General features: G+C 49.7%; 1 protein-coding gene across 1 annotated transcript in view; it reads right to left on the bottom strand.

Annotated features, from left to right (window-relative positions):
* The window catches only part of ITFG1 (integrin alpha FG-GAP repeat containing 1), a 402,294-nt gene that overhangs the window by 203,033 nt on the left and 185,554 nt on the right, over positions 1-13,707 (bottom strand). The window contains exon 10 of the mRNA XM_063945577.1: positions 915-1,078. Coding sequence (XP_063801647.1) covers positions 915-1,078 — 164 coding nt within the window. The remainder of the gene's footprint in view (positions 1-914; positions 1,079-13,707) is intronic.

Here is a 13,707-nt window from a genome sequence, read left to right on the forward strand (position 1 = left end):
TCCAGCTCCACACACCTGGTATGCAGTTTTATATTTCCGTTGGTGGATTGCTCTGGCTCCTGAACTCTAATCACCAAGTCCCCAGTACCTCCTGAAAGGTGGGACTCTCTAGTGTTATACCCCATTGAAAGCTAAGAAATGTATTTCCAGGAACTGGAGATATCTGGAGTCAAGCAAGCTGCCCTCCCACCAGAAAATGATGAATATTAAGTCCACTCCACTATCCACCACTCCCCTGTGTATACTATTAAACCCTGCCCTACCACCCTGTAAGTTATGTACCGGGGCCCCTTCATTCAGCCCAATACCCCTTCTATAGTTTAGTGTTCTCCCTTCCACCCCATCTCCCACCATCTGTGCAGTAAAAGGGTAATTAGCAGATTTTATCCATGTTGAGCGGAAGATAGAACACCCCCTACCACACGCGGGTCATCAAAGCTGCCGCTGATAGCACCTCCCACCCCTACCACTGAAGGACAGTGCATTGCTTTGCCCAGGGGCCTACACTGCTGTCAAGATGGCCCTGTGTGAAGCGACACTTCAGCCATACAAGCTGGGGTTTTTAAGGTTGTGTCAAATAAAAAAAGAACTTTCTGCCAACAATATCCTTGCCATAAAAGCACACTGAGAAATAAAACAGAACAAACATGTAATAACACAAATAATACTGATTTCATGGACTGCAGTCCAGCCCAGTAACAAGTCCTCAGGCGGCTCGCTGTAGAAGTGGCTGCCCCAGGCCATGTACAACCACCAATAACAGTATAAAAACATTTGAAGAAGAAATAAAAAATCAGTTAATTTTGACCAATGCTAGGTTAAGTGTAAGTTACCAATCAAAAATACATATAAAATATATTCCACATACAGTACTGTAATAATGATGTCAAAACATGGTTCACTAATCTACATACCTTCCTGATGTATTCCGCAGAACGACAAGAGCATCTGGATAACCGTCAATATTGTAATCCCCGATATGAAGAGTAATCGGCAATGATTGGACAAGAGGAGGGGTGGGGACAACAAAACCCCAAAGTGTGTTTACATTGGTAAAATTCTGCAACACCGGAACCCACTGTAAAGCAGAACACAAGAACACGGTGTTAAACATTCTGTACGCGACGAGGGCTCTTTTACTTTATGTCAGTATGTGTATTATATATTTCTCAATATAAATCCTGTATACAGCAGTTGTACTTTGACTTCTGCGACTGCTATATGTCTGTGACAGGAACACTTACATGACTGGTCTGACACAAGGTGACACATGTAAGAATACAGGCAGATGAATATGGGAAGCACAGTAGTTACTATGATTCATTGGTAATAGAAAAGGTATTTAAGGTAATATTTCCTTTATCAGCCGCACAATACCGGCAGGAGGAATCTTTGTTTTAAAGTTCCTGCATTGTCTAGAAGCCGCTGACACTACGCTGGAGCGCTCAGCAGAGGTGAGCTGTAAAACCTTTACTGCACAGGATAGGAATGTTAGTCTCTATTGTGTATCACTTGTTTGGGTTAAGCAGAGGACAAAGCTGATAGTGAAGGGAAAAAGGAGATTTATGGTAAGACTTACTACTGTTAAATCTCTTTCTGCAAGGAACACTGGATTCCACAGGGAATAACATCGGGGTGTAGAGTTGGATCTTGATCGGAGGCACCAACAGGCTAAAGCTTTGACTGTTCCTAGGATGCATAGCGCCGCCTCCTCTATATACCCGCCTCCAGGCACTGGAGCTCAGTTTTGTTAACCAGTCCAATGCAGTAGCAGGTAAAAGAGACGACAGTACTTAGTAGCCACATATAACCACATTCTCACGACAGGAGAAGGGACCAGCGACTAATGCCATGCAAACCCAAAGAAGCTAAGTGAGTCAGGGTGGGCGCCCTGTGGAATCCAGTGTACCTCGCAGAAAGAGATTTAACAATGGTAAGTGTTACCATAAATCTCCTTTTCTGCTGCGCGGTACACTGGTATTCCACAGGGAATAACATCGGGATGTCCTAAAGCAGTTCCTCATGGGAGAGGACGCACTGTAGCGGGCACAAGAACCCGGCGTCCAAAGGAAACATCCTGGGAGGCAGAAGTATCAAAGGCATAGAACCTGATGAACGTGTTCACTGAGGACCACGTAGCTGCCTTGCACAATTGTTCTAGGGACGTGCCACGACTGGCCGCCCAAGAAGGTCCAACAGACCGAGTAGAATTGGCCTTGATAGTAGCAGGAGCTGGAAGTCCAGCCTGTACATAAGCTTGTGCAATCACCATTCTAATCCATCTGGCCAAGGTCTGCTTATTTGCAGGCCAGCCATGTTTGTGAAAACCAAAAAGGACAAAGAGAGAATCAGATCTCCTAAGAGAGGAGGTTCTCTTCACATATATACAAAGAGCCCGTACCATATCCAAAGACCGTTTTTTGGAGGACAAACCAGGAGAGATAAAGGCTGGAAACACAATCTCTTGGTTAAGGTGGAAAGACGACACCACCTTAGGCAGAGAACCAGGGCGAGTTCTAAGAACCGCACGGTCACGGTGAAAAATCAGAAAGGGTGACCGACAGGATAAGGCACCCAAGTCTGAAACCCTTCTAGCAGAGGCAATAGCCAGCAAAAATAAAACCTTAAGTGTAAGTCATTTAAGGTCCACAGACTCAAGAGGTTCAAACGGAACTCTTGTAGGGCATCCAGAACAACCGACAAATCCCAACGAGCCACAGGAGGAGCATAGGGAGGTTGAATCCGTAAAACACCCTGATTGAAAGTATGAACGTCAGGCAAAGTCGCAATTTTTCTCTGAAACCATACCGACAAGGCTGAAATATGAACCTTGAGGGAGGACAGACGAAGGCCTAAGTCCAGGCCCTGTTGCAGAAAAGCCAAAAGTTTGGCAGTACTGAACTTGTATGCATAATTCTTAGCCGCACACCAGGTGAAGTAAGAATTCTAGACCCTATAATAAATCCGAGTCGAAGCCGGTTTACGGGCTTTCAACATAGTTTGAACGACCACCTCAGAAAAACTTTTGGCCCTCAGAACTGAAGCTCCAAGAGCCACGCCATCAAAGCCAGTCGGTCTAGATCCTGGTAGACACAAGGGCCCTGAACGAGGAGGTCTGGGCGTTGCGGAAGTAGAAGAGGACGCTCTATCGAGAGACCCTGCAGGTCTGAGAACCAATGCTGTCTGGAGCGATTAGAAGTAGTAATCCTCCTTCTTGATTGAACTTATCACCCTCGGCAGGAGTGACACGGGAGGGAACACATATGGCAGTCGAAAGTTCTATGGAATTGCCAGTGCGTCTACGAATGCTGCTTCAGGAACCCTTGTCCTTGCTCCGAAGACCGGAACCTTGTGATTGTGTCGAGACGCCATCAGGTCTACATCTGGTAGGCCCCACTTGTCCACTAGGATTTGAAAGACTTCCGGATGAAGGCTTCACTCTCCGGCGTGTATGTCCTGACGACTGAGGAAGTCCGCTTCCCAGTTAAAGGACCCCGGAATGAACATTGCCGATATGGCTGGCAGATGGCGTTCCACCCATAGAAGAATCTTTGACACTTCCATCATTGTCATGCGGCTTTGAGTGCTGCCTTGATGATTTATGTACGCCACTGTGGTGGCGTTGTCCGACTGTACTTGGACAGGCCTGTTCTGTACCAGAGGCAGGGCCAGTTTCAGAGCATTGAACACTGCCCGCAACTCCAGAATGTTTATCGGAAGGAGAGATTCCTCCGTGGCCCACTGACCCTGAAGGGAGTGTTGCTCCAACACCGCGCCACAACCCCGCAGACTGGCATTCGTCGTTAGGAGCACCCAGATGGAGATCCAGAAGGGACGACCCCTGCTCAATCGTTGGTCCTGGAGCCACCAGCTCAGAGACAGACAAACTTCCGGAGTCAAGGAAATCATGTGAGACCTGATCCGGTGAGCCAGGCCGTCCCACTTGGAAAGGATTAACCTCTGCAGAGTAAGAGAATGAAATTGAGAGTACTCTACCATGTCGAAATCCGACACCATGAGGCCTAGTACTTGCATCGCCGAGTGTATGGATACACGAGGGCTAGAGAGGAAGCATCGTATCCTGTCCTGAAGTTTCAGAACCTTCTCTGGAGACAAGAACAACCGTTGGTTGTGAGTGTCCATTAACGCCCCCCAGGTGTACCATGCTCTGAGCAGGAACCAGCGAGGATTTCTTTCAGTTGATGAGCCACCCGTGGTCTTGCAGGAATTGGACTGTCAGCTCCAGATGACGGAGGAGAACCTCTGGGGAGTTCGCCAGGATCAACAAGTCGTCCGGATACGGCAGGATCCTGATACCCTAACGGTGGAGAAGGGCCATCATGGCCACCATGACCTTGGTGAAAATTCGCGGAGCCGTGGTCAGTCCAAAAGGCAAGGCCTGGAATTGGAATTGCCAATAGCATACCGCAGGTATTGCTGATGCGACATGGCAATAGGTATATGTAGGTAAGCATCCTGAATGTCCAGGGATACCATATAGTCCTTGGGCTCCAAGGCCAGAACAATGGAGCGAAGAGTTTCCATACGGAATTTGGAAACCTTCACAAATTTGTTCAAAGACTTGAGGTTGAGAATGGGCCGTGAGGTTCCATTCGGTTTCGGAACTAGGAACAGTGTTAAATAGTACCCCCTGCCTCTCTGAGCAAGAGGCACCGGCACTATCACTCCTGATTCCAGGAGGGATTGTACCACCAAATGTAGAGTTTTTGCTTTTAACGGATCTGAAGGGATATTTGTCGAGCAAAACTGGCGAGGGGGATGTTTCTTGAAAGAGATGGCGTATCTGTGAGTGACGACTTCCCTCACCCAGGCGTCTGAAGTGGTCTGTAACCATACCTGGGCGAACCGCAGAAGTCGGCGTCCCACCCTGGGATCCGCCAGGGGGAGGCCCGCCCCGTCATGCAGCAGGCTTGTCTGGTTTGGAAGCAGGCTGACGGGCAGCCCAGGGTTCGGGTACGCCTGACCCTTTCCTTTTCCTGGAGGTCAAAAGGAACGAAAGGTGGTACTATTAGCCTTCGGAGCCGAAGGATTAGTACTTGGCAGACATACAGTTTTAGCAGACGCTAAGTCAGCAACAATCTTGTGCAGTTCTTCCCCCCCAAATTTTTTCCCTTAAAAGGGATCACCACCAAGGTCTTTTTAGAGTCCAGATCCACAGACCAGGATCGCAACCACAGAATCCGGCGAGCCAGAATGGACGTAGCAGACGCTTTGGCTGCAAGCACACCGGCATCAGAGGCCGCCTCCTGTATGTAATGAGAGGCTGTTGTACTATATGAAAGACACTGTCTGGCATTATCAGAAAAATTAGAAGGTAGCTCCGCTTCAACTTCTTGAACCCAGTCTTCAACAGCTTTTGCAGCCCAAGAGGCCGCTATGGTAGGTCTATGCACAGCACCCACAAGAGTGTAAATAGACTTCAAGCAACCCTCCACACGCTTATCCATCGGCTCCTTCAGATAGGTGACGGTAGTGACAGGCAAAGTAGAAGACACCACCAAACGTGCAACATGTGATTCCACCGGTGGTGGTGTTTCCCAATTTTTACTTAACTCTGCAGCGAGGGGATAACGAGCTAGCATCTTTTTAGACAGGGAGAATTTCTTTCCTGGAGACTTCCAGGATTCCTGACGTATGTCAACTAAATGGTCAGAATATGGCAAAACTAATTTAGTAACCTTCTGACGTTTGAACTTATCAGGTTTCTTAGACGTATCTGGAGGTTCAGTTTCATCATCGATCTGAAGAATCAGTTTTATAGCCTCCAAGATGTCAGGAACATCTACCTGTGGTCATGAAAAATGTTCGAGCGTCTGGTTTTGAATCACCTGCAAACTGTGACTGGCACCCAACTGGACCTCTTACAGTTCGCCTATCGATCGAATCGATGTGTCGAGGATGCAGTCAACCTGGGCCTGCACTATATTCTACAGCACCTAGACATTCCCGGTACCTACGCGAGGGTCCCGTTTGTCGATTTCAGCTCGGCCTTTAATACAATCATCACCAGGATCCTCCACCCCAAATTACTTCACCTAGGGGTCCCAGAAGCTACCTGATCCTGGATAGTAGACTTCCTGACAGATAGGACACAGGTGGTGAAAGCGGGGGAATTCACCTCTCAAGCGCGGTCTAATAGTACAGGGGCCCCTCAGGGCTGTGTCCTCTCACCCCTGCTCTTCTCCCTGTACACAAATGACTGCACCTCAGAGGCGCAATCAGTAAAGATCATCAAATTCGCCAATGACACCACCATCATCGGCCTCATCAAGGACGGGGACGAATCGGCCTATAGACGGGAAGTAAACCGGTTGGCCCAGTGGTGCATCCACAACAACCTTGAGCTCAACACCCTCAAAACTGTCGAGATTATAGTGGACATCAGGAAGAAATCGGCTAACGATTGCTGACAGTGCGTATCGCTAGTGGACTCCTTCAAGTTTCTAGGGACCAGAATCTCCCGGGACCTTAAATGGTGGTCCAACGCTGATGCCACTGTTGGGAAAGCACAGCAGAGGTTGTTCTTCCTCAGGCAACTAAGAAAGTTCAACATCCCACAGAAGCTTCTGCTCCTCTTCTACTCCGCGATTGTGGAGTCGGTACTGTGCTCCTCGATACTGGTATGGTACAGCTCCGCCAGCGCGAGGGACAGATGCAGGCTCCAAAAGGTGGTCAGAACCGCAAAAAAGATCATCGGGCCGACCTTCCCTCAGTCCAGGACCTGTACCTGTCCAGAGCTAAAAAGCGGGCAACAAGATAGTAAAAGATCAGCTACACCCCGGCCACAGCATGTTTAACTAGCTTCCTTCAGGCAGGCGTTACAGGGGCGTCCCTGCCAGGTACACCAGAAGCCTCAAAAGTTTCTTTCCCCAAGCGGTCCGCCTGCTGAACTCCTGAACATTGACTGACTAGACGTACATGTAACTCACTTGTATCCCTACGGTATACCTATCTGTATGACTTTACTTGTCCCCCCCTCTTATCTGTTACCTACAGTACTTGGCTGTTGTATAGCAAACCGAAGACAAATTCCTAGTATACGCAAGTATACCTGGCCAATAAAGCTGATTCTGAGTTGTAGATTCCCCATCAGAAGCATCTGCATCAGTGTCTGATGGGTCAGTATATACGCCATCTTCATCGGATGAAGTTTCCGAAACATGCGTGGATTGTGAGGAAGAAATGGCCCACTTAGATGACCTTTTGGTCCTAGGGGGGCGAGGGTCAGGCTTTTGTTTAACCAAAGACTGATTTAACTGCTGTAACTTAAGTCGACAGAGAATCCACCCATGGTGGATTTACAACAGGGACAATATGTGATTGTACAAGCACAGGAGGTCCCACAAGGAGCGCAAGTCTCGTTACTAGCGTAGTCAGTAAATAAGAAACAGCAGCCCAAGGTGGGTCATGGTGTGCCACCGGTGCTGCAGGCTGACCGAGGGGTACAGAATCGCCAATACCTGGACCCTCAGCTGGAATATTTTCCTCAGATAAATCCGCAGCGTCAGCACTGCACGACGCAGGATCAGCCATGGATCTCCCACCCTGTGACGCAGACATTATTGGAGAATGTAGCTCTAGGGCGCAACAGTACAATATAGCCAGACACAGTACCTGACAAAAAAAACCTGTGGAGTGCGATTGCAAATACAGATCACAAACAGAGGATTTAAGTGGTATATGGTGGCTGAAATATACAGAGAAAAATACCAAACAGTATATCCTGTGAAACACTATATATATATATATATATATATATATATATATATATATATATATACATACATACACACACACATACATACATACATACAAGACCCAGATGCACTTAGCACCCGTCAGGGTTCAGAATATAGGGATAGCAATGTGTGTGAGATACACGGAATAGGAACCACACAGCAGCTATTGGCACACACAGTCACATGTACAATGCAGAAATTATTACAAACAACAATAAAACTGCACTGGACTAGCAATACTAAGTAAATCTATGTATGTATACAGATACAACAATGCACAGAAAATACTGGATGTATATCACAGGATACTTATCCCTGTAGCTATGCACTTGTTCTTAACTAACACTGTCTAAACGACATGTAGAATACCTAAGTGTCCTGTAAATGCACAGCGCTGATGCAGCAGGCGGCTTTACAGAGGAGACAGTGCCCAGCAGTCCCAGAATCAGCGCAGCTCTGTGTAATGGCGCCCAAACGCTGACAGGGAATGAGGGAGGGAGAGAGATGCAGCTCCAGGGCGGGAACATCTGCTGTAGATGGCACCTGGGGCTGGGGGAGGGGCTACAGGTCAGAGCCTTATCCCGTCTCCGGAGACCGCGACCGGATTGCGATTTCAGCAGGTCCAGCCTGGGGGGCCCTCTTACCTCCTCCCTATCGTGCGGCCACGCAATCCTGGAAAGCAGCGGCAGTATGTGTGCCCAATTAGACCGGAGCGCCTCCGCTGTAAGTACCCGGCAACCAGAGCGAGTATACAGCGCCACTGGGGGAGTTGTGGGAGCCGCAGCACGATAGGTCAGTATGACATATAGCACCAAGTGCCTATGCTGCGGCCCTTGAAGTCTTCTTTCTTGTCAGAAAAGCTCTTTTCAGGGTTGCCTAGCGCAGCCCTCCCTGTTAGCTGCCTGCACTGCAGGTACCAACTTACAAACTGAGCTCCAGTGCCTGGAGGCGGGGATATAGAGGAGGCAACGCTAAGCATCCTGGGAACAGTCAAAGTTTTAGCCTGTTGGTGCCTCGGATCAAGATCCAACTCTACACCTCAATGTTATTCCCTGTGGAATAGCAGTGTACCCCGCTGCAGAAAAAGAGAGATATTGGATCACATAGCAAACCCATCATTCTGAAAGTGCCGTAACTGCGCGTAGTAATGGCTCTGCAGCCGCCGATGTGCTCTGATTAAGCCGGCGAGTAGGGATTAATGCTGGACTGCAAAGGGTGCACAGAAGTTGCATATGGGCTTCACTGACAGTGATTATACACCGCACTCTTTTTACAATTAACTGACAGTTTTATTTGTGGAGACTGAACACTGTATGTCAGGGCCAGGAAAGATTTGGACCTTGAGCAGTCGCTAAACTCCATCTCAACTGCATGCGCAAGGATTGGGACGTCCACTTTGTGCGTCTTCATGCACGAGGATTAAGATGCCCACTTTGTGCGTCTGCATGTGCAAGGGTCGAGATGCCCACTTTGTGTGTCTGTATGTGCAAGGAATGAGACGCCCACTTTGTGGGTCTGCAGGCGCCCACTTTGTGCGTCTGCATGCTGCCCCTTTATGCGTCTGCACATGCAAGGACTGAGACGCCCACTTTGTGCGTCTGCATGTGCGAGGGCTCAGACACCCACTTTGTGCGTCTGCATGTGCAAGGACTGAGACGCCCACTTTGTGCGTCTGCATGTGCAAGGACTGAGACGCCCACTTTGTGCGTCTGCATGTGCAAGGACTGAGACGCCCACTTTGTGCGTCTGCATGTGCAAGGACTAAGACGCCCACTTTGTGCATCTGCATGTGCGAGGACTGGGGCGCCCACTTTGTGCGGTTGCATGTGCGAGGACTGATACGCCCACTTTGTGCGTCTGCATGTGCGAGGACTGGGATGCCCACTTTGCGTGTCTGCACGTGCAAAAACTGGGATACCCACTTTGTGTGTCTGCATGTGCAAGGACTGAGACGCCCACTTTGTCCGTCTGCATGTGCAAGTACTGGGTTGCCCACTTTGTGCGTCTGCATGTTCGAGGACTGGGACGCCCACATTGTGCGTCTGCATGTGCGAGGATGCCCACTTTGTGCGTCTGCATGTGCGAGGACTGGGACGCCCACTTTGTGCATTTGCATGTGCAAAAACTGGGATGACCAATTTGTGCGTCTGCATGTGCAAGGACTGGGATGCCCACTTTGTGCATCTGCATAAACTAAAATACCACACTGTGCTTCGCTCAACTACATACAACATTGACTATACATCTGAATCAGGCGCTAACTCATTATCTATAGGATAACATATAAATAAAACTGATTAGCTTTAGCTCCTGTGCTATAGGCGGCCATAGATAGGATGTGGTTCATTAGGTCGACATAAATAGGGTCGACCACGCTTGGTCGACATAAATAGGGTCGACCACGCATGGTCGACATGATGACTAGGTCGACATGGTCATTAGGTCGACATGTGCTAAGTTGAAATGGAAAAAAGTCGGCATAAGTTTTTTACTTTTTTGGTGTCGTTTTCTTCGAAAAGTGACGGGGAACCCCAATTAGTGCACCGTGACCCCTCGCATGGCTCGCCATGCTTCGGGCAAGGTGCCTTGCTCCGCTACTGCTGTGCTCGGCACAGGTTACCATTCCCAATTGTAGTCAACGTGGATCGTTAAGTATGAAAAGGGACAAAAAATATAAAAAATTCTGAAAAACTCATGTCGACCTAATGCACGTTGACAAAACATGGTCGACCCAATGTATGCAGACCTAACTCATGTCGACCTAATGACTTCCATCCCCATAGATAATGGCGCACTGGTTGCTGAAGGTTATTAAATGTTTGTAATTTATACAATACATACAAAGCTAGTTTCCATGTTTAAGTTACCGTCAGTTATCACCCTGTTCAAACTTTGGGGCAGATGTATTAACCTGGAGAAGGCATAAGGAAGTGATAAACCAGTGATATGTGCAAGGTGATAAAGGAACCAGCCAATCAGATCCTAACTGTTAATTTACATATTGGAGCTGATTGGCTGGTGTCTTTCACCTTGCACTTATCACTGGTTCCTTATGCCTTCTCCAGGTTAATACACCTGCCCCTATGGGCCTAACTCAGACTTGAACGCAGCAGCAAATTTGTTAGCTAATGTGCAAAACCATGATGCACTGCAGGTGGGGCAGATGTAACATGTGCAGAGAGAGTTAGATTTGGGTGGGGTGTGTTCAAACTGAAATCTAAATTGCAGTGTAAAAATAAAGCAGCCAGTATTTACCCTGCACAGAAACAAAATAACCCACCCAAATCTAAGTCTCTCTGCAAATGTTATACCTGCCCCTCCTGTTGTGCACATGGTATTGCCCATCTGCTAACAAATATGATGCTGTGATCAGATCTGAATTAGGCCCCTGTATTACAAGATGCTTATCTACACAGCAAGAAGACACATTGGGCCTAATTCAGACCTGATCGCTGCTGTGCGTCTGGCGCATGCCAGACAGCCGACGGCCGTCTCAGCCCTGCGATCGCCTCTGCCTGAATGACAGACAGAGGCGGTCGCTGGGCGGCGTTTGGCCGCCGTTTAAGGGGCGCAGTCCGGGCAACGCAGGCATGCCCTGACCGCGTGAGGGCCGGGCCGCAGCAGCTGCGTGACGTCACACGCAGCCGCTGCGACCCTCACAGCGCTCAGCATCGCCGCTGTGTGATGCTTTTGTACTTGTGAGGCGGGGTAGGGCCTGACATGCGGGGCAGACTAGCCCTGTGCTGGGTATCCCCTGCATGTCAGGGAAGCTGAACGTAGATGTGCTAAATGAAGCACATCTATGATCAGGTCTGAATTAGGCCCATTGCTTATTACAGCAGTTACTTATAAGTGTGGACAAGAAAATGAAAATGCATGTCTGTTTTTTTCTCCTCCTATGGCTTAGCTCTTACAAATGTCCCTCATTACATTACCCAGATGGATGATAACACAAATATGCCCGGAGATACAGTATAAGTGTATGACTGAGACACACAACCTGCATATGTATCTCCTATATAATAGCCCAGACCTGTCACTCTGTGACTGTGTGGCTAATGCTGGGAGGAGTCACAACGTCCAGCGTGAGTCACAGAGTCAGTGGCTGGATGCAGGGCATGATGTGACAGGCGGGCGTCGGGAGCGCGCACAGTATGCTATATGAAGATGATGGGTTTGGGAGGATTCTCGATTCCGCCGTACCGGCCTCCGCTCTCACCACCCCACCCGGGGAAATGATGCGCGGACGGTGCAGCTGAGGCCTCCCCTGGACCTGCCCGTATCACTCAGCTTCCCGCTGTCTGGAGGCAGCCCGTCCCCAGCGCACAGCCAGTTCCAGCCTTGCAGCCGCCACCACCTCACGCCCGGCGGCCTCGACCCCGCTTCTGCTGCTGGACTTGCGAAATCTCTCGAGGACTGGGGGCGGCCACTGGGTCCAAGTAAAAGGGACACGCAGCAGCGGCAGCTCCAGCACCAAGCTGAGGGAGCTCCCCTGACGCTGCGTGCATATACAGGGCTAATGCTATCTATCTATATATAGATTATGTATGTATATATACACACACATACGGCACCCCCGCCCCCACCGGTGGCACCCCCGCAACTGCACCTCCCCCACCCGCGTTGGCTCCAGACCCCCTCCCATGGCACCCCCACAACCGCCCCTCCCTTACTCGCGGTGGCTCAGGACTCCCTCCCTCACCCGCCGCACCCCCACAAACACCCCTCCCTTACCCGCGGTGGCTCAGGACACCCTCCCCCACCCGCTGCAGCCCCGCACCCGCCCCTCCCCCACTGCAGAAACCCCACACCCGTGGCACCACCGCAACCGCACTCCTGCCCCCACCCGCGGTGGCTCCGCAACCGCCCTCCCCTCACCCGCAGAACCCCCGCAAACCACACCTCCCCGCGGCACCACCGCAAACCCCCCTCCTGTGGCACCCCCGCATCCACCCCTCCCCACCCGCGGCACCCCCGGACCTTCTCCTCCAACCACGTCTTTCCCGCACCTGCCTCTCCCCCAACCACAGCACCTACTAGGTAATTCATCGTGCCCTGCATGCGCTGTTCACGCTGTCGCAAGGGGCTACGGCCCCTTAACCATCGCACGCCCTTTGTCCCTGCAATATGCAACCACTCACAAAATTATGATTGGCGGTAATACTCCATATAATAAAAATACTGCCCGACCCAATGGCGCGCAAGGGTTAAGGGGGCATAGCTCATTGCGACGGTGTGAAGAGCGCCCGTAGGACGCGATTAATCACCTAGTAACAATGTATTTAGGGGGTCATTCCGAGTTGTTCGCTCGCTAGCAGTTTTTAGTAGCTGTGCAATCGCTATGCCATCACCCACTGGGAGTGTATTTTAGCTTAGCAGAAGTGCGAATGAAAGGATCGCAGAGCGGCTACAAAATAATTTTGTGCAGTTTCAGAGTAGCTTCAGACCTACTCAGCGCTTGCGATCACTTCAGACTGTTCAGTTCCTGTTTTGACGTCACGAACACGCCCTGCGTTCGGCCAGCCACGCCTGCATTTTTTCGAACACTCCCTGAAAACGGTCAGTTGACACCCAGAAACGCCCTCTTCCTGTCAATCACTCTGCGGCCAGCAGTGCGAGTGAAAAGTTTCGCTACACCTTATGTGAAACTACATTGTTCGTTGCAATAGTACGACGGGCGTGCGCATTGCGCCGCATGCGCAGGAGTGCCGATTTTTTGCCTGATCGCAGCGCAGCGACCGAAATCTGCTAGCGAGCAACTCGGAATGACCCCCTTAGTAACAACTGAATGAGAAAGTGTACAATTAATTCGACTTCAGCCTTTAGAGCTCCTCATAGTGAACATCAGTGTTTCAAGGAAGCACGTCTATAATACATTAGTCTGATCTTAGTACATTTTATAACATGTACATCATGTAACAATAGCATACATCAAACTGTTCCACTT

Source organism: Pseudophryne corroboree, chromosome 11 (assembly GCF_028390025.1).
Source record: "Pseudophryne corroboree isolate aPseCor3 chromosome 11, aPseCor3.hap2, whole genome shotgun sequence".
Taxonomy (NCBI): Eukaryota; Metazoa; Chordata; class Amphibia; order Anura; family Myobatrachidae; genus Pseudophryne; species Pseudophryne corroboree.